At 38.1% G+C, this 21902-nt stretch overlaps 1 protein-coding gene across 2 annotated transcripts in view; it reads left to right on the top strand.

The window, feature by feature from the left end:
• The first annotated feature begins 862 nt into the window (after positions 1–862).
• LOC141438203 (uncharacterized) overlaps positions 863–21902 on the top strand; it is a 51948-nt gene continuing 30908 nt past the window's right edge. Inside the window, exons 1-15 of one of the 2 annotated variants that reach the window (XM_074101965.1) lie at positions 863–1140; positions 1202–1436; positions 1723–1878; positions 2990–3076; positions 4023–4082; positions 9591–9675; positions 11807–11951; positions 12484–12617; positions 14892–14981; positions 15383–15496; positions 16676–16756; positions 17901–18056; positions 18430–19094; positions 19378–19889; positions 21449–21601. In XM_074101965.1, coding sequence (XP_073958066.1) covers positions 1071–1140; positions 1202–1436; positions 1723–1878; positions 2990–3076; positions 4023–4082; positions 9591–9675; positions 11807–11951; positions 12484–12617; positions 14892–14981; positions 15383–15496; positions 16676–16756; positions 17901–18056; positions 18430–19094; positions 19378–19889; positions 21449–21601 — 2743 coding nt within the window. In that variant the 5' untranslated portion in view covers positions 863–1070. The remainder of the gene's footprint in view (positions 1141–1201; positions 1437–1722; positions 1879–2989; positions 3077–4022; positions 4083–9590; positions 9676–11806; positions 11952–12483; positions 12618–14891; positions 14982–15382; positions 15497–16675; positions 16757–17900; positions 18057–18429; positions 19095–19377; positions 19890–21448; positions 21602–21902) is intronic. The other variant, XM_074101966.1, reaches the window with a different exon arrangement.

Raw genomic sequence — 21902 nt, 5'->3', positions numbered from 1 at the left:
GTTTCGGTCATACTGCGCGGGGGCGGCGAGAACGTATTATTAGACTTATTGATTCACCTACGTACTGTCGAACCATCTGAATCGTGTCCCACTGTGGAACATTTTCGTAGTAGAAATCGCATTTCATGACGAAAGGAATTCAATATAACACTTACTGTGGGAACGTTCTGTGGTGGGTCAGCAGCAGGCTAGCTACTACGATACTCGAAACTCGAAGTATCGTACCGTTCCTCTCGCTCTCGTATTAAATAGTATATGTGTCAGAGGGACCGCACGACACGAACTTCGAGTTTCGAGTTTCGTAGTAGCCTTGCAGGAATCAAATGGTTTGACTGTACACCACGCCGGGCCGTGATTGGCTGGCTGCTGCGGCGCGGCGACGGGCAGTCCAGCCCGGCATTAAAAAAGTATTGCCGCGCTATTAAGTGCTTATGACATTTTATTAGAAAACAAATTATTAATTAGGCACCCCTTTACTTTCTTTTGCTCTCATCGTTTCCGTTAATAATCAATAACATTTCTTTCGCAGTTTCTGCCTGAAATTAAAACAATGAAGAGTTTATTTTGGAATAAAATTGCTGTTAATGTGTACAAATCCTTAAAGTAGAATATTTATCGCTTTGTCCATCAAAGTCCAATTTTACCAGTGTCTAGCGTATTTTGCCGTTATTCGATTTAAAAAAATCATTTACCAAATTAATGAAATATTACACATAAGTACTTAATTTTATTGTAAAAAACTTTCTAAAATATTTTTTAATAAAGTGTAGCCTATCGACGGTTGTTAAGTAAACTGGAACATTCCCCTCGCTTGTGTTGACACTTTCGTTTTTTGACAGACAGATTGTTGCTATGGCGGCATTTTCGTAAATTATACGTCGACAAAACCACTAAAATCAACCTCAACTATTTTCAAATCATGTGAAAACTACTGTTATATTACAATGAATCGTTGATTTGTGTTTAAATTATATAACGATGTGAATCTAACGAGAAATGGTAGCATTAAAATTCATGTGTTTTGTTAGTTCATTTTGTGTTTTGTTTCTTCTGAATTTTACCATTTAACAATGTCTGTAAAAGCGAAAGATCAAACTAGCGGTGATTTGTGCAAGAACCACTCTGCTCGATGTGATAAAGGTAAGATAATCACTTGAATATGGGTTATAAATACATAAACGTAATTGTTATTGCTCTTCAGATTTTCTGCGAGTCTGCCCGTCTAAACTAAGTAGACGTGAGTTGGAGGATTTGTATTACTCGCTTCTGGAGAACAATTTGGAGCTAAAGCGGGCGGTGAACAGCCAGAATGAGAGGATACGGAATCTTTCGACAAAAGTTCAAAGACTGTCGACTCAGAATAGGACATCTTTGAGCAGAGAACCAAAGGAATGCTGCGCGGCGGCCAAAGTTGCCATTTCTGAGCAAAGAGCTTCGTGAGAGACTATTCTATTGTATTATTACATATTTTTTTTTTTTAAATAGTTCAGTTATTCAATTAATACAATGTCTGGTTGTACTTTATACAAAGCGTATCACTTTTTTTTTTCAATATTCAATGCTAATTTAGGGCCAATTATTAAGTACTGTTAAAATATTTGCCTAAATGTTTAAGTAATAGCTAGCATATGATAATTATAAGCCCATGGCAAAATTATAAACAATGTGGTATATGCAGGATAACAAAGAGCCTAACTTGATTTGATTGGAATATAATTTCAGTATAGCTGAATTAAAGAAAGCCAACGAGTGTATGGCAGAGCGCATCAGACGTCTGAACATGCGTCTCTGCTCCGCTAAACAGTTTCTCAAACGCAGCCCCAATCAGTGCGTCTCCAAGTGCTTCAACTGCATTTCAGGCGCTTCGACATCAGTCAAGTCAGTATATAATTGTTTATAGGGCTCCTTTACCTTTTAAAAATAAATTTTGAAAACTGGGACTAGGTGCAAGTTGCGGAGTTTCCAAAAAGTTGGGAAGTTCTCGGAAATTTCAATTTAAGAAATTGTGAGAAGTTTCCGAAATATTTCCTTTGTGAAAGATTCCGCAATTTTGGAAAGCTTCCTTAGACCAGAAACACTACGAGTCACGGAGGGCTCAATAACTTTTAACGCACTTATTAACTAGTCATGTGTACATAACTACTATGCTGTGGTCTGGAGTTAGGCGTTATTTAGAGGTCTGGAAGCCTCGAGCCAGTGATGAACTGGAGGCCAGACTATTTGTATATTGAAATTTGAAATGACAATGTTGGGTGTTTTCAAGTTTTATAAGTTTACAGTATGTATGTATGTAGTATGTAAACTATATTGTGCAAGAGAAAATAAACAGCAGGCGACCAATGGTTGTTGACCTGTGGCTCAGTCCATTATGAAGCGAGCCGGGGGTCTATTGATTAGCTCTGAGTGGAAATTTTGTAACATTACGCTATAAAATACAATATTTTATTTTGTACCTGGTGCAAAGGTTGTCCATCGCCATTCAGCGTGGTAACGCGACCAGTTTGATAAGTACCTTTGCGCCAGAGCCAACTCGAGGGGGCCTTTTTGACCAGGCTTAAGCTTTTCTGAGTTAAGAATGTTTTTTTTTATCTGTATCTTTTTCTTGACATTATTGTTTATTCGACTGGATGGCAAACGAGCAAGTGGGTCTCCTGATGGTAAGAGATCACCACCGCCCATAGACACCTGCAACACCAGGGGGATTGCAGATGCGTTGCCAACCTAGAGGCCTAAGATGGGATACCTCAAGTGCCAGTAATTTCACCGGCTGTCTTACTCTCCACGCCGAACCACAACAGTGCAAGCACTGCTGCTTCACGGCAGGATTAGCGAGCAAGATGGTGGTAGCAATCCGGGCGGACCTTGCACAAGGTCCTACCACCACCTGAAAACATCAATATAATTTAATTTAAAAATCTTTTTTAGTTTTATTATTTTGGTTATTTGTAGCTGGTTAAATTTTGTTATATTTTTTTGTTGTTTCTCGCAGAAACTTGTCCACTAGTGCGCTGCATGATAAGACTGATGACATCGACAATCTAAGGAGTGTTGGCGTGTCAGCTCAATCTGTCAATAAGTAAGTTCTGTGTTAATAAAATAAACCCGTGTAACTCACGTTTTAAATCGAGTTTAGCTCGACATGTTTCGGGCTAATTCATAGCCCTTCTTCTAGGAGCAACGCGACACGGCCGCTACTGCAAAACGCGCACTGCGTCGAGCAGAGCGGTGCTATGAATTAGCTCGACGTGTGTTATATGGGTTTATTTCTTTAAATATGAGTAAGTCTCATGGTAGTTTTATGTTCAAAGTTCTGTGTTATCTTCTTTGTCTATTATAATAATTTTTAACCGCCTTTTGCTATTGTTATAAGGTTACAATATTGATAGTGTGACTGGTCCTCATAAATATAAAAGTACTTGTAACGAATTAATAAGTTTTCTTTCACCGTAAAACTTGTTAAATTTCAAATGTAATTTTGCACTTGAATTTCGAAAAACTCAGAGGTGCGAGCTCGGATTTGAACTCACCATGCTCTAATTGAGAGGCCATAAGTAAAACCACTTGGCCACGGCTTTGTAATAATATAAATGTTTTTTCATCTCACTTGCTCGTAAACAGTGTCGTAACATGCAGACTACCTTGGTTGCAACCCCCCAAATAAAACCCTCGACCTTAATGTGCTTGTCATGAAACCCAAGGTCGGTAAATGAGTTTGTTACTGCATGGTGTGCTGCTGCTCCGTGCGCTCGCAGCACACGCACGCCATGCACACGCTGTGGAAGGCGCTGCCAAGAGCGCATTCAGCGGTATCGGCAATTTTTGAAAAAATATTAGTTTTTCTTTTACAAATATACAATTTTGCTCGCAAATGTGATGAAAAACATTGTATGTCGCACGGGCGGTACTAGAATTACGAACATCGGCTCATTAAAGCCCTCAGTCTTCGACTTCGGGCTTCTAATAGACTCTCGTTCGTAATTCTTTATTTACCGCCCTTAAGACACAATGTACTATTTTTTCAGGAAACCGTCTTCCACCAGAACTGTAGAAACGAATACGCCAGAGTATTATGATAATAATGAGTAAGTCCTTCATTAATATACTTAGCGGCACAATATTTGGACATTACATACAGCTTTTTTGCCGCCTCAGTATACAAGCGCCTACTGGAAAAGTTATGGCAATGTGCTTTAAAGGTTACCATTACACCGGGCCGTATTATGACCGTAATAGCAAAGTATCAGGCAATAACGCCCTCTGGTTCTGAGAGGAGGCCTGTGCCCAACAGTGGGACGTATATAGGCTGGGATGATGATGATGATGATGAGGCAATAAAGAAATTTTTTAACAAAAAAGTAAAACCGACTCCAAAAAAATAACAGAAAATGGAACTGACTACAAAACCTTGAAAATATTTTTCTAGCACTAGGTACCTACTGCTCGAAGTCGGTGTCTCAGGACGACCCAGCAGGATGGATTGAAACCATAGTATGTAGGTGAGGTAGACTACAATAGGTCCATTTCTGCTGGCTCGTGCTGAGGCACCGACTTCGATCTAGTAGGTACCTAGTGCTAGTAAAATATTTTCAAGAGTTTTGTAGTCGATTCCATTTATTGTTATTTTTTTAATTTTTTGGAGTCGGTTTTTTTGTCAAAAAAATTCTTTATTTCTCACCTTATAGTGATTCGTAGCCAAAGTACATCTCACAACGATTCCATGAAACCCTAACACAGCTTAGTTACTTTGTTTTATAACAGAGTTCCGTTGCCTACCTTCCGGCTTCAGCATCAGATCAGTTCGAAAGAATCATTAACTTAAAGCTCTTTCTTAGTCGCTTGTCTAGGTATATTATTAAGGGTCGTTTATAGACGAGCGAGCATTACTTAGCTTTGACGAGTTCCATTGGTCATCTACGGTCTTCTTCATCAGGTCCAGTTTACCAAATGATACTTTTTGAATGTAAATGCTTATCTTAATGCTACAAAATGCCAAAATCATCAGATCTTGACTTGGTGACAATGGTACCACCGCAGAAGAGTACCCTTTCGAATAAAAAAAGAATTTTGAAAATCGGTCTACAATTGACTGAGTAATCGGCGAACATACATAAAAAAGAATACCTACAAACATTGGAACATAGAACCTCCTCCTTCCAAGATAGGGTTCCGTAGCCATTACGAAAAAAATCAAGCAATATTATGTGCGTTATAACACAATTAAAAACACTTACTACCTCTATAGTCTTAAATCTATTACCAGAAAAAGAGCGTATCTTCACGGCACTTACGTCCTTTTGTTGAGAAGCGCAGTTTTTCGGAAATAACTCAAAAACGGTATATCCGAACTTTCCATATTTTTTAAACTAAATAGTGGCTTTGACAAGACATCTGTACCTACTCCAAGGCCGTGCTAGGATAAGCTAAGTGATTCTGCCCCATCGAGTTTGGGCTCGTAATTTTATGGATGGCGTGGCTCTACATCTATATATATAAAAGGCAAAAGTGATTGACTGATGTATCAACGCACAGCCCAAACCGCTAGGTCTAGGGATTCCAAATTTAGCACGTAGGTTCCTTTTAAGGTCTAGGGGTGCACTAAGAAAGGATTTTTCAAAATTCACCCTCTAAGGGGGTGAAATGGGGGTCCAAAGTTAGTATAGGGAAATAAGATTAGTTAGACTATTTCATTCGAAACTTCACAGGAGTACTCTTAACAATAAATAAGTAAACACGTGTTTCAGGTTTTTTGAGAATTTAACCCCTAAAATGTGGTGGCAACGTCAATCGAAAATCAATCGTTGATATATCAACGCACAGCCGAAACCTCTGGACGTAGAGACTTAAAAAATTTCACATAGGTACCTTATACAATGTAAGCATTCACTAAGAAAGGATTTTCGGAAATTCTTACGGGAACAGGAAAAAACGGGATTTATATATTCGATTCCGAGTGACCCTATCTCAGTAACTATAATAACTAGACTCTTCAAATTTGATTCACAAGTAGGTATTACATTAGTCAAAACATCGATTTCAGGATTTTTGGAAATTCCCACGGGATAAGGAAAAAACGGGATTTATATATTCAGTTTAATGGAATCCTATGAACTATAATTACTAGACTCTTCAAATTTGGCATAGAAGTAGGTCATTATAATAATAAAAAACAGTTTTAAGGATTTTGGGAAACTCCCACGGGATAAGGAAAAAATGGGATTTATATTCAGTTTAATGGAATCTATTTTTCGTTTTACTGGTCCTAGGAAACTGATATTTGGCAGTTAGGTTCCTTGAGAAGTGTTGGGGAACACTATAAAAGAATTTCCTGAAATTCTGACGGGAACGGGTAAAAATGGGATTTTTCGATTTACCGGTCGTAGAAGGCTGCAATTTGGCATGTATGTAGGTTGCTTAAGGAGTGAAGAGAACCATTAAGAAATTTCTCGAAATTCCCACGGGAAAGGGAAAAAACGGGATTTTTCGTTTTACTGGTCCTAGAAAGCTGAAATTCGGCATGTAGGTGTTTGGGGAGTGTAGGGGAGCGTTAAGAGAGGGCTTTCCAAAATTCGCACGGGAACGGGAAAATACGGGATTTTTCCTTTTACTGATCGTAGAAAACTCAAATTTAGCATTTAAGTTCCTTGGGGAGCGTAGTAGCACTACAAAAGGATTTCCCGAAATTGTGACAACAGGAAAAAACAGGATTTATCGTTATACTGGTCGTAGAAAGCTGAAATTAGGCATGTAGGTTGCTTCGGGAGTGTAGAAAAGCATTAAGAGATAATTTGCTGAAATTCTCTCGGGAAAAGGAAAAAAATGGGATTTTTCGTTTTACTGGTAGAAAGCTGAAATTCGGCATGTAGGTTGCTTGGGGAATGTAGCATTGAGAGAGGACTTTCCAAAATTCATACGAGAATCGGGAAAAAAGAGTATTTTTCGTTTTACTGGTCGTAGAAAGCTGAAACTTGGCAAGTGGTTTCCTTGGGGAGTGGAGGGGAACAGTAATTGAGCATTTTCTGAAATTCTTATGGGAACGGGAAAAAACAGGATTTTGCGTTTTACTGGTTGTAGAAAGCTAAAATTTCAAAATTCAAAAGTTTATAGGCACCTACTGCACGTACACTGATCGTAGAAAGTCAATCTGTGTTACCCCAAATTTAACGCGAGCGAAGCTTGAAATTTGGAATATATGTTCCTTAATAGGTGTAGACGCGCACTAAGAAAGGATTTTTCGAAATTCCCACGGGATAGGGAATAAATGGGATTTATATTTTCACTTTGAAATGACCCTATTTCAGTAACTATAATTATTAGAAACTTCAAATTTGGCATGCAAGTAGGTAATACTAACAGCTAAAAACTCTTTTCAGGATTTTACGAAATTCCCACGGGATAGTGAAAAAATGGGATTTGTATTTTCACTTTTAATTAATGACCCTATTTCCGTAACTATAATTATTAGAGACTTCAAATTTGGTAAACAAGTAGGTAACTAATACTAACAGCTAAAAACTGTTTTCAGGATTTATCAAAATTCCCACGGGATAGGGAATAAAATGGGATTTGTATTTTCACTTTTAATTAATGACCCTATTTGCGTAACTATAATTATTAGAAACTTCAAATTTGGCATGCAAGTAGGTAATACTAACAGCTAAAAACGGTTTTCAGGATTTCTCGAAATTCCCACGGGATAGTGAATAAATGGGATTTGTATTTTCACTTTCAATTATTGACCCTTTTACCGTAACTATAATTATTAGAGACTTCGAATTTGGTAAACAAGTAGGTAATACTAACAGCTAAAAACTATTTTCAGGATTTATCGAAATTCCCACGGGATAGGGAATAAAATGGGATTTATATTTTCACTTCAAAATGGCCCTATTTGCGTAACTATAACTATTAGAAACTTCAAATTTGGCATGCAGGTAGGTAAAAACTGTTTCAAAGATTTTCCGAATATCCCACGGGATAAAACGAATAAAGAGGATTTTATATACTTACCAACTGAATCAGAAAACGCATAAGCTAAACTAATAAAACTGGGGACTGGAGATTTGGCAAACTGATGTAAATCTGGTAACAATTATTTACCAGTGACATCCTACTCATTCTGGTGAGGATCGTCTCCGTAGAAGGGAACTCCTCAAAAGTTGATGGCACACGCAAAAGACTTTACATGATTGTTAAATTTCAATGACAATGTGTTTATATGATATACACCGCCTGATGCTGCATCCAGGGTTGGCTGCTGATGACGGAACTCCTCAAGGGCTGATAGCATAGATACGAAATTTTACATGTACGTTCAACGAGCTGACACAATTACTTTGCCCACCCGCGACCTTTATGATAGCTACTTTTGTGCCCATGCAATATGTGTTCATGCAGTTCCTCCACCTCCACACTGTGAGAACACACAAATCACACAAATCCATCTATCACCACCACCACTTTACACTGACGCGTTTCGAACTCAACCAGAGCTCATCTTCAGAGCAACACAACCGTTCAGCATGCTACGGTGTGAAATTTGGCATAGATGGACCTAAAGTAATGCAGAGGTGCACTAGGGAAAAGATTAGAGAAATAGAAAGAATAGGAAAATATCTCAACTTTGTTTTTTTCTTTGTTTGTTGGGGGTCATCTCTGAAACTATTGAGCTGATTTAAATAATTCTTTTATCAATAGAAAGATATACACTATCCCTGATTGACATTAGACTACTTACTTTAAGAAAAATTGCAAACTTTCCGCAGAATAAAAATAAGTATCAATTTTGAGGCACATTTTCAAAATTATTTCAATAATAGAAAGCTACAATGTGTCTCTAATCGACAATTAAGAATATTAAAATAGATCATAACAGTAATTCATGTCTCACGGGAACTTTACAATTTCTCGGGATATAATCCTATATCGTGTATGAAGTCGCGGGCAAAAGAAACGCGTAGTATGTACTTTAACGTTTTCTAAAATTCCAACCCTCAATCAGCGAAGCAGGGTTTCAAAGTTGGTAAGAATCATAATTAATTACGTATGTAGGTCGATTTTTGTATTACAAAATTTACACCATCTGTCTAAAAGAAAATCTGTCTGTATTTGTATTTCCATATAATCCTCAGAAAAATTAATCAAAACACGAAAAAAGGATCGCAGAAAGTAAATGTATGTTACTCCAAATTTAACGCGAGCGAAGCCGCGGGCAAAAGCTAGTTAGTAATAAATTGGCAACGACCGCTTTAGTTGAACGACGCAGTATACTTCCCGCTTTAATGAATAGCACTATGTAAGTTTTTGACATTCCCACGGGCTTTTAGTCTCGTCGATAATAAATGGGTCAAAATTATTTTCGTTGCATTGTTTCTGACCACTGTCTCAAAATTATTTATGTCTTCTAAACAGTTCTAAGTAACAAATAAAAATATGGTGTCACTTTGTCTTTTTCGGTGTAACTAATATTTAACTAGAGAAAAATTAAAAATGCCGCTTTATCCCATACTTACAAAAAACTACTCCGTCACATTTTTTCGGGTAGAAAACAATGCAGCGAAAACAATTTTTTGACCCAAATATTATTTTCTAAGGGTGAAGACTGATGAAGTATGCGATGAAAACAAATGCAGAACGACTATGGAAGAGTTCAAGCGGAGAATAGTGGATTTACAAGAGGTGAGTGACTTTAATCCGTACCGCACTTTGAGAGTCAAACCGTCACTAAAAAACAAAATACGTCACCTCACAAAATTTGTTGTTGTTGTTTCTTTAAAAAAAATATGGCTCTGTCCATCGGAGGACAATTTGCCAGTGTCTAGTAGTTTTTGCCGTTGTACGGTAAAAAAAATCTAGAAAACGAAATATGAGACGTAATGGTGGATGAATGATCCACAAAATTTAATTATGCGTTAAAATGCTTCTGTGTCATTTTTGAGAGGTGACAAATTTTGTCTAATATTACAAATGCGAAAGTGTGTGTGTTTTTATGTTTGTCCGTCTTAAAATGTTTGCAATGTATGCTAGCATGCTCAGGAGATACGCCATAAAGCAATACGGTATTTGACTATTTTGATATATCTACTAATATTATAAATGTGAAAGTTTGTGAGTGAGTGAGTATGTGAGTGAGTGAGTGAGTGAGTGAGTATGTTTGTTACTTCTTCACGCTGAAACGGCTGGACGGATTTGGATGAAATTTGGCGAAAAGTTAGTTTATAACCTGGATTAAAACATAGGATACTTTTTATCCCGGTATTCCCACGGGATAGGGATAAAATCTTGAAATAACAACCTCTGGGCTTAGAGTCATGAAATTTGGTATGTAGGTAGTTGGACGTTTGGAATAACAGATAGGTGACTTTTTGACCCGATATTCCCACGGGATACCTAGGGATAAAATCTTGAAATAACAACCGCAGGGCTTAGAGCCATGAAATTTAGTATGTAGGTAGCTGGACCTCTGAATAACACATAGGCTACTTTTTATCCCGATTTTCCCCTGGGATAGGGATAAAATCTTGAAATAATAACCGCTGGGCTTAGAGTCATGAAATTTGGTATGTAGGTAACTGGACTTCTGGAATAACACGTAAGGGACTTTTTGACTCGATATTCCCACGGATACCTAGGGATAAAATCTCGAAATAACAACCACTGGGTTTAGAGCCATGAATTTTGGTTTGTAGGTAGCTGGCCCTCTGGAAATAACACATAGGCTATTTTTTTCCCCGATATTCCCACGGGATAGGGATAAAATCTTGAAATATTAACCGCTGAGCTTAGAGGCATGAAATTTGGATGTAGGTAGCCATATGTCTGGAATAACACATAAGTACGCTACTTTTTATCCCCATATTCCACGGTATAGTTTTGTAACTAAGGGACCCCCATACATCCCTGTATTATTATTATTATTATTTTGTATTTTTTCTTTAATTGTATACTGTAGTTTTTAAGTATTTTATTTACAATTATTTTATTTTGAAAAAATGACTTTCTGCCAAGTTTCTTGCGCCGCATTCTTCTTGGCAATGATGGTCTTTCCGAAAGCGCTGGTAGTATAAAAAATGACGTGTAAAAGTGCCCATTGCGGCCTATTTACTGAATAAATGATTTGAATTTGTATTTTGCATTTGAATTTGGATAGGGAATTTTTTTTAAACTTCAGCACTGGGTTTAGAGTCTTGAATTTTGTACAGTTATTCACAACACAACCTCAATGAAGACCACGATATAAATTTTGGAAATTTCCAGGGGAATTTTGTAAAATCCAGAAAATTTCAATTGCAGCTACCACACCGAATAGTTTACGCGTGCGAAGCCGCGGGTAAAAGCTAGTGTTATATAAATTAAAACTACACAATGCCTGTTATCCAATAGAGAAACAATTTTTAAACTACCTTTACAAATAACTAAGTTATAAAGGTTTGAAATTCAAGGTTAGACAGAGAAAGACATACTGGCATGTGATGTCATAAGCCAGTAGCGCCATACTTGCTGCATAGAGAAAAGTGTTTGAGAAAGAGACAGGTATATAGAATTTTCAAAAAATCACTAAATCCAATTTTAGTTTTCTCTTCGCCAAACACTGTCTGTATATCTCTATATTTTCATGATCATATTAAGACATGGCAAATTCAGGAGCTGTCAAATATCGTATTGCCTTTAAACTGTCACAACTCCTAACTTCCACTGGATTGTGCCCCATAAAATCATACTTTTAATAAGTGACCCAGAAGAAATTACCGTGGCCACCAGCTACTAAAAAATTGGTTGACCTTCAGCAAAAAGGGTGTTTTTTTTTCAGGAGCTATCAAAGACCCATACGGAGTATTCAGCCCGTATGTCGCTACTAGAGCAGCAAGTGAGCGTTTTACGCGCGGCGCGCTCGCAGAGCTTGCGTGCCGGTGACGACGCGGAAATCGCGCGTAAACTGAGGGACGCCAGCGCTGGTAATAAGTTCACAATACCTATCGACGGTTGAAAGGCTAATTGATCTTGAGTTATATACAAGATGATTTTTAATCTGTGATTAGGTATCATTTTGCCTAATTCAGTAATTGATAGCGGTTACGATTAAATCACACTGACGGGATTCCCGTAGATACCTATCTAGGTACTTCAATTCAATAATTAATATTGGATGCCCATGTATCGGTAGTTATTGGTTTTAATAAGATAATTAATTGCAATTCATTCAATCAATTAAACAATGAGCTAATTTCTTAAGACTTATATTATTATTATTTAGTATGTATGTTTTAGATTAACTCCGGATCACCGATTAAAAATCTCTGTGTACCTATGTTCGGAATCTAGGCTAACTTGATTGAAACTCCCTAAATAAATCCCAAGGGCCTTTTTTTGCATAAAACGACTAAGGGCGTTAAGTTATAACAGACTCTCGTTCGTAATTCCTTATTTAACGCCCTTAAGACACAATGTACTATTAAAGCTGGTAGTTTATCTCGCTTATAACTCCAGCTGCAGAACTAGAGTCGCAGTTGAAACTGGAGCGGCGGAAAGTTGCCGAAATGGAGATGCGGTTGAAAGCGGCCGACATGTCGCAACAAGTCGCCAGGACTATCGAGCAACATCTCAGCAATATCTCCCAACTGGTATGTATAAACGTTATTATGCAAGTTCATGTTTACGAACCACTATTTGTCGTCTTGCACAGTCGAACAAATTGATTGTATGTGATGTTGATGTAACATAAGAACCAACTGCATCGTGACCCACTGTGGAATCTTTTTGTAGAAAAAGTCAAAGTTTCGCTCCCGGTAACAGCCGTATGACGTCAAGCTTCATACAGTGTTTTTATCCAGATTATAGATAGTCACTAACAACTTATTGGCCTCTTTAGTTTATGGATATTTTATTGACACTTGAGACGGCCAGTACTTATTTATAAAAACAGCCTATATTATGTCAAAAGTATGGGATGTCAACATGACATTAGTAGCACAAAGGTACCACCCTGGTACAGTCAAAGACTTTAAGTCGTGAGCCACCATGGAACCTTTTCAAAGGAAAAGTTATTACGATTTTGCTTGTTAATTAATGCGATGTCACTATGACATTTCATTCTTCATCATCCGTCATTTCATTTTTGTATGTCTTATCTTTACTAGGTTAGCTGGAAGAGATCCCTTTTTAGGGATAAGCTCGCGTTTGTTCTCCTCTCTGTGTCAAAGTCAAAGTCAAAATATCTTTATTCAATTTAGGCTATAACAAGCACTTATGAATGTCAAAAAAAAAACTACCACCGGTTCGGAAAAACCTCTGTTGAGAAGAATCCGGCAAGAAACTTAACGAGGTATATTTTTATGTATTTGTATTTTTATTTTTATGTGCAATAAAGAGTTAACATACATTTACTGTGAAATGGTTCCACGGTGGCTCATGAATTAAAGTTCTTGGCCGTACGTTAGTCAGTTTGTTCGACTGTATATAGGAACTTACGTTTTTATTAGCAATTAGCTTCAGTAAACTTCAGTAAGCTTGTTAGTTGAGATAGCAAGATAAATACGAACTTTTCCAACGAAATAGACGGCAATAGTAGATTGATAACCAAGGGTGGAAAGTGACCCATTTAACCCGAGATATAAGTGAGAGCGCCAATAGTTCGAGGGGAAATGGGTAATTTCACCCGAGTTAGACACTCAACTTTTCATTTCGACTGTGAGGAAAGTAAAATACTACACAAAAAAAATGAGAATAATAAATTGAATTCACTTATATCCAACCTCCAACGGTACCTTTTCGACTGGCCACCTGCCACGGCCGACTATAAAAAAAAATCGAGTTGGTCACGACCCCTTGGTCGGCTTATATACAAAACTGGAGGTTGAACGCCGAACGAAGAAGTTTGACCATTATTACTTATTTATATATTCCATCTCTTTCTTTCACATTTCACGAATGACTTCCATCTCTTCCTTAACCTAAGTAAAGAAAGAGATGGAATATGTTCGTGACGTAAAAAAGATCAAATTTCTTGTTTTAAACAAACGAATGTTCGGCGTCCAACCTCCGGTGTTGTATAAGCTCCTTGGCCACGACGTGCATCTAGATGGCCATGCCGAAACGTGAAAAAAAGTGTCATTGACGTAACTCAATTATCTTTGACTCCGTGGCTAATCGAAAAATTAAAAAAAAAATTACTTTCCACCCTAGAGATGAAAACGCAATTTTCCACCCGGCTATCTACCCGTGAAAATTAAACTTTCCGAACAGGAGAAATGAAAAACATCATTCACTATATACGGCCAAGGACTTTAATTCATGAGCCACCATGGAACCATTTCGCAGTAAACATTATAGTGGCGTCGCATTAATTGACAAGATTTTATATTTCTAAAACTATAATTTTATTCGTTCTCTGTATTCTGTTTGGAAAGAGAAAGACGCTGATATTTTTAAAATTTCGCTTGGATTATTAATTAATTTATTACATTTTTTTTAAGATGTGCTTAGTCTAAAAGGGCATAACTCCAAAACTACCACACAATAGATACATTACTTTTGTCTAGTCTCTATTAAAAAAAGATCACGTAAATCTGACGTAGACGTTGTCAAAATTATGACAGCTCCTTTTTCTGGTGAAAAATGCAAAGGAAACCTATCTATTCTGTGGTAGTTTTGGCAAATTCATATATATTTTTTGATTTTTTTGTATTTCTTTAAATATGGAGAAATAAATTATAATAAATATTTTCCCATGTTCAGGAGGCGAAACTCTTTCGATTCCTGTAGTAATTTACAGGTGTTAAAAAAAAGAAATCTTGTCAATTAACAAGGAAAATCGTAATGACTTTTCGTTTGATAAGGTCCCATGGTGGCTCACGAATTGAAGTCCTTGACCGCACATCTGTTATTCCCTATGACAGGAAGAGAAACGTCGCGAAAGTCAAAACGAAAGCGAACGTTGCAACATCTGCATGTCACCTCGATTCACATTCAACGAAGTCTCCCCTGATGTAAGTACTAAATACCTAACTTCTAAAAGTTCCTTTTTAACCCGACGTAAAAAGAAAGGTGTAAATTTGACGCCGATGTATGCCTGTCTATGGCTTCGTAGCACATAACTTCTTCACCGCTGGAGCGATACCATTCTCGGAGCGGTAGAACTTAGGGATCTTCAAAAAATGAGCGTCTTGGGACACAAGAATTAAACTGGAAATAGAAAAAAAAAGTGGCGGAAGGCTGCTGGTAGAAGCTGGATGCGTCTAGCCGAGGACAGGGCGCAATGGCGCTCATTGGGGGTGGCCTATGTCCAGCAGTGGACTGCGAGCATATGCTAAAGGCTATAGGCTGCTGTAGGCTGATGATGATGATGAATAACAAGAATCAGGGTGTAGATTAAAGTATTAATTTTCAGCAATTACCAGCGACGTCTAAACGTCTGAACCAACTGACCGTTCCGGAGGACAAGAATTGCAAATCCGAGGACTCGGGCTACGCGGAAGCCAATCGTGAAAGTGGCAAGGACGAGGTAAATTTGTTTAACTACCGCCTTTTTAGAGTTCCGTACTGGAAGGGTGACGGTCGGAACCCTATAACTGTCGTTTCGCTGTCAGTATGTCTCTCTTTTACACGGCTGTATCTCATGAAGTGTATTTTAGCCAGTATAGTAAGGAAGTACGCCTTACTGCTTAAAAGAGTTTATCACCTTTCAGAAAAATGCTCGCTGCGCAGATACATGGTTGTAACTTATAATATGGTGCAACTGTAATCACAAACACTATCATAAACATCGAAGTTAATCTAGAATCTATAATGTAACTAGACTTTAGATGCTCAAAAACATCTGAACACGATCGTATTCTCAACCACGTATGTATTTATGTAAATACTTTATTTTACATAAAACACAAAATAATACAAAAAGAAAACAACAAAACAAAAGAGTACAAAGGCGAACTTATGCCTAATAGGGATCTTTTCAAGCTAACCTAAACAGGAAAGGAAAACTTACAGATAGGCGAACAGAAATTTATGCACAGTGAGAAGAAAGGAAACGTACAGTTGAACACTAATAATCAATTTCACTATGATTTCCTTGACAAAAGTATGTGATGTCAATATGACATTAGTAGCGCAAAGGTTCCACCCTGGGTCATGATTCAATGAGGGCTATCGCGTATGAATTCGCCACTAGAGGCGCTAGTGTAGCGTGAGGTCTCCGAAATGTCAAATCTCATAGTTTTTGGGTGAGCTACGCGGGTTTATTTATAATTAGAATAATTTTGTTAATATTTTGCAATATCTGAAATTAATTATGGCAAATATGCGTTCCGGGGCAATTAATGTCTGTATTTTGAGACAGTTTTGTCTTTCGGAAACCTTTGTCCTTCCTTTTTTCCGAACAAAACGGGGACTATGCAACACTGTGGCATGCTCGATATTTTTATTGTACGGTTTTAAGGTGTATTAAATATGATTTTAATCTAAACTTTGTTTTCACGCCCGTAACAACAGACTTTGAAAGCCATACTTAAAAACCTCACGCAACAGTGCGCCATCTAGTGAGACAAAAAACGACAGCCCTCATTTGTTTGACTGTATGTGCGTGTTCAGATATAATTAGTAGAGCACCTCGAGTGCTAGATAGCTTTTAATGACGACTGTACCTCAATGTACTTATTAAACCTGGTAGATATTTTGGTTGCAGAGTATGGAGTCGTTAAATCGTGATCTAACGCAGAGGGTAGCACATTTGCAAGCAGAATTAGATGGTCTCAAATCTACAGTAGTAAGTAGTGTGAACTTTAAGGACCTTCCACATGACGTTTTTTTTTGCGCTCGTTTGTATCGATACGAACGCAAGTCGAACGCTCAGAAAACGCAAGGAAGCCGGCACGTTTTAACCTTACACACGATCCTTGCGTTTGTTTCGAAACAAAGGCCACGTTTACAGCGTGTTTCATTTGCGACAAAAACGTGTAAAATGCGATGAAGGCGCAGAGGACGCGCGCATCAAAAAAGTGCGTCGTCAGCGCGTAAAAAAAAACCTGTGGAAGCATATCGAAAATACAAACTGAGACACGGATGCACAGAAAAACCAGAAAAAGAGACCAACGCTGGGAATCGAACCTAGATCCTCAGAAATCCGTGCTGCGTGCTATAACCCCTGATGAGTTTTCTGTGCATCTATGTCTCAGTTTGTATTTTCGATATGGTTTCACGGGATACCCGTAAAAGTAACGAATTTGGAGTTGAAATAAAAAATACAAAAAGACTCCAAAAAACCAATCATAATGTCGTGTGGAAGGTCTCTTAAAGTTTAAAATACATGCTTCAATGGTAACTCAAGCATGGTAAGCATGGTCTCAAGCATGGTAGTCTGTTGTTGGAGGCCACGACCCACTTCAGGTCGCTGCCCCCTGATAGTAAGTAAGTACCTAATGGTAACTTCCTAAATGCTCAATAATTGTACCATGGAAACTAACTTTGGTCAATATACACCCAAAGATATATAAGACTCGTTTTGTCTTGAAGTTTCCACACTGACAGCTCCATCATCAACCCTGGATACCATCTTTCCAACAAGCCCAAACACGGCTAGGTTACATTGTTCAGACTTGAAGTTCCATTGTTTAGCTTCCGAGTCCATCATCAGATCAGCTAGATGGTGCCATATTTATATGTTGCCATCAGAACTACACATGCTGAGTTTAGTATCAATCAATACAACAATATAGCCCGTAGAACAGATGGCCGTGGATCGGCAAGCGCAATGAATGACCTCCACCAACGAGATAGACGGACGATCTGATTAAAACCAGGTACACGGTAATGCAGGCCATTTCCAACCGAAGCAAATAGAGGTCTATGGGGGAGGCCTATGTCTAAAAGTGGACGGCTCATATGATGATGATAATTTTTTCTCTCCCCAGGATAATCCCGACCGATCATCAAAAAGTCTTCGCAGTAAATCAGTAGAATTTGAGTCATACGATGTCGTCATTAAGGAGCCAGATGTGCCCCTGATTAAGAACATCAAAGATTACAACTGTGTCATTATTGACCCCAGCAAGAAAATCATTGTTGAGGTTTGTACGTTTACAGGTCGCTTTACGGGTGTTGAGGCAAATGGATTTAGTACGAGTATAAATGAGTTAGCTGTTGTTTTACTCTACCAATCAAGAATACCTGATATTTGCTTCGTAAAATCCATTTGACTTAACTCCCGTGAAACTAAATATACGAATTTAGTCCGGTTATTTGAAGTTTTAAAGCTTGTTTCAGAGGTAAGTTTAGTTTTGGAATTTCACCAGGAAAACATCGCGCATGCCACCTAGGTACTCAGGGTATAGCTTAGACTTAATATTTTCTACTTTATGTTTCGTTATTTTCTCTTAATGTATAATAAAGGTATGTGGGAATAAGAAACCAAATTATAATTAAAATTACCATCATCCCTAGATCGACCATGTCAACAATGACACTAAGGTGAAAGAAACATTCCCTCCGAGCCCAAATTTACCAAATGAAGAAACAAATCAAGTACAAGATGAACAGCTACCCAGTAGCAGCAAACAATACACAGAGTCAATACAGTCCAAGCAACAATCGAGATTCGAGTCTCAATTAAATCAGAAACGTAACCGTTTAGAACAAAGACGACTTGAGCAGACAGCAAGTCAGCACTCGAATAAGGTAAATTTAGACGATGTTTTCAAAGTATTAAGCACAGAATCTAAATTAAATACGTATAATATTGATGAAGACAATAATGTGGATAATAGAGTTGATAACGACCTAAAATCAAATATTTACAAGACGGATAATATCAAAATGGAAGAGGGTGACATAATTTTGGCTTCATACCATACGATATATAAAAATGATACTCAAGATAATGTTTTAAGTACGAAAGATACGGCGGAAAATAATTTGAAAGGAAAAGTTCAATGCAAGTGTCCAAAATGCAAAGAAGACCAGGAAAATGTTGAAACACCATGTATTGAATGGCTGTCGGGTGAAAGAGGAAATGATACTGAAGTATGTCAACAAGATGAAAAGCCGTTAAGAGATCAAAAAGGGGCTGCCAATAAGCGAGTTTCGCATCAAATAATGGATAAGGAATTGTAAGTATCACCTATTGCAACGATAGTTAAATGAAACTACTTATATAATCCTATGTTTCCATCCCATTGATGCAGATCTAGCGCAACGACAGATATTTGACAGATTCTACGTTTTTTTTACTCCTGGAGTATTTTCTTACAATGTATGTTTAGATAAAAACTGCAGAATATTCTGCGGATACTATTAAATCTATTTTCTTTGCGTTAGACCTTTATCTGGATATGCTTATGACAAGTAAATATTAATGTTTCTAACGTCTTATAAACTATTATTTCCATTAAGAACTCGGCGAATCTCTCAAGAAGGCATGTCCGCACGCCCCACACAAGATACTACATTTGATGAGAAATCATTAAATATGCCGGTAAAACCAAAAAATGACAAGCACAACAGCCTCCAAATACCAGGACCCTTGCCGACTGATAATAGAGACTCAGTTGCTAGCAAAATTAGCAAGGCTAACGAAAAAAATGGGTCTCTGAAGGCTTCGAGGGGAAAACTTAAAAACAGAGGCATAAGCATAGAAGGTATCTGCGGAAATGGACCGACTAGTCCCACAAGAGAGGAGAATAATCGAGTCAAAAGTGTAATTAATGGTATAACTATAGACGATGACGACAGACAAGCTGTTTCAAATAATATGTTTCATTATCATGATAGTGAGAAAAAGTTAAGTTTTGAACAGAATGTTACAGAAGATTTTGGTAAAGTGAGTTCGCGTAATGTAAAGAATACACATGGAGAAACACCGCTTACAGGACCAACAATACTTGCGGGTCAAGAGCAACAATTTGGTAAGATATTTTGCTTGATTTTTCCTTTTGATGCTGTTTTTCGACAGAATATTTAAAACTTCTCTTGTAAAGCAGCAGCAGCTAATATAAACTGTTCGGCACGCTTGCTTTGTTTGTGTCTTTATTTGTTTGTGTTTTACTATGCTTATCATTATTATCATCTTCCTTTTCTATTCTCTTCTGTGTCAACTGCTCTAATAAATGTACGGTCAAGGACTTTAATCCAGGCCATGAGCCACCATGGAACGATTTCACTGTAAACGTTATAGTGACACCACATTAATTAACAATGAAATGACTTTCCATGGTGACTCATGAATCCTTGACCGTACACAGACCAGAGGAAGAAGTAGGCATGATAAGCAAATGATACTGGTTAGTGATATTGGAAAATACGTAGTCGAATTGAGAACCTCCGCCTTTGGAACTTTTGGAAGTCTATTAAAAAAAAAAACATGCAAAATACTCCGTTCAAATTGATATGAAAACTTTCGTCATCATCATCAATATCATCAGCTGGGAGACGTCCACTATTGAACAAAGGCCAACCTCTTCAAACGACAACTCGCCACTTGCATCCACCAGTTGAACACAACTCCCGCTATGTCGCCAGTCTACGTAGTGGGAGACCTGTCAACGTTTAGTCTCCCGGTCCCACTCGAGAGCTTTTCTCCCCCAACGTCAGATTGTAGGTGTTAGAACCTTGTGCAAGGTCCGCCCGGATTGCTACCGCCATCTTGCTCGCTAATCCTGCCGCGAAGCAGCAGTGTTTGCACTGTTGCGTTTCGGCGTGGAGAGTAAGGCAGCCGGTGAAATTACTGGCACTTGAGGTATCCCATCTTAGGCCTCTAGGTTAGGAACGCATCTGCAATCCTCCTGGTGTTGCAGGTGTCTATGGGTGGCCGTGATCTCTTACCATCAGGAGACCCACTTGCTCGTTTGCCATCCAATCGAATAAAAAAAATAGAAACGTCTATCTCCATTTTGTTATGAAATCAGTTCCTTTTTAGGGTTCCGTACCTCTAAAGGAAAAAACGGAACCCTTATAGGATCACTTTGTTGTCCGTCCGTCCGTCCGTCTGTCAAGACCTTTTTTCTCAGGAACGCGTGGAGGTATCAAGCTGAAACTGATATCGAATAATATGCGGTCCTTTGAATCCTTGAAAAAATCAAACTTTCAAGTCAACGCAATCAAAAGTTACAGTCATTAAACAACGTGATTCCATACAAATTGCCGTGCAAAACCTATAGGGTAGTCCAGTTGTCCTAGAAACTTGAAATTTGATTTTCTTGATTTTTTATGTGTGTCTGTAAATATCAATGACCAATATAATCTGACCTCACACTGCGTACGTTTTGCTTAGAAGCAGGGCTCTGCTTACACTGGATGTATTAAATCACTCGGAAAAAGCGGGAAATATCTTCAACACACACACGATTCCCATTTACATACCTATTAATGTGTACGGAACCCTCGGTGAGCACTTGCCCGGTTTTTTTAATAATTTTCTCATTTACACTTTTTTCTGTCGCACTCTCTTTTTCAACATATATTTTAGAGCTATGCGCGCACAGTGCAACAGTTTGCACATGCCCTGGCGGCCGTAGCAGCATGCCGATGCTTCGGTCCTGCAGCGGCACCCAGACCTCCACAGCGCTGCCGCCGAACTTGGTGTTTAGGCGGTGCGCGTGCGCCGCTGGCACTGGGGGTGGTGTGTTCATGGTTCAATTGTTTTCAATTTGCTTTATCATGGTTTATATCATTTATATGTTGCGATTTATCCCAGTGCCTATAGTGTATATACAATAACAATCTTCATTGCACTCACGTTTCAATAAATGTTGTGAGTTTTAGTTTTGACAATTTTAAGGCAATTCTTTCATGGTTCATCTCCTAAACATGCTAGTAGTATGCATTGCAAACGATTTCTAAAAAAGTGTATCACTGATGTCCCCCAAGTTACGAGACAGAATAACATTCACTAAATAACTAATTGACCCATCGAGTTCGTT

Source organism: Choristoneura fumiferana, chromosome 18, assembly GCF_025370935.1.
Source record: "Choristoneura fumiferana chromosome 18, NRCan_CFum_1, whole genome shotgun sequence".
Classification (NCBI taxonomy): Eukaryota; Metazoa; Arthropoda; class Insecta; order Lepidoptera; family Tortricidae; genus Choristoneura; species Choristoneura fumiferana.
This window is presented reverse-complemented; position numbering and strand designations above follow the sequence as displayed.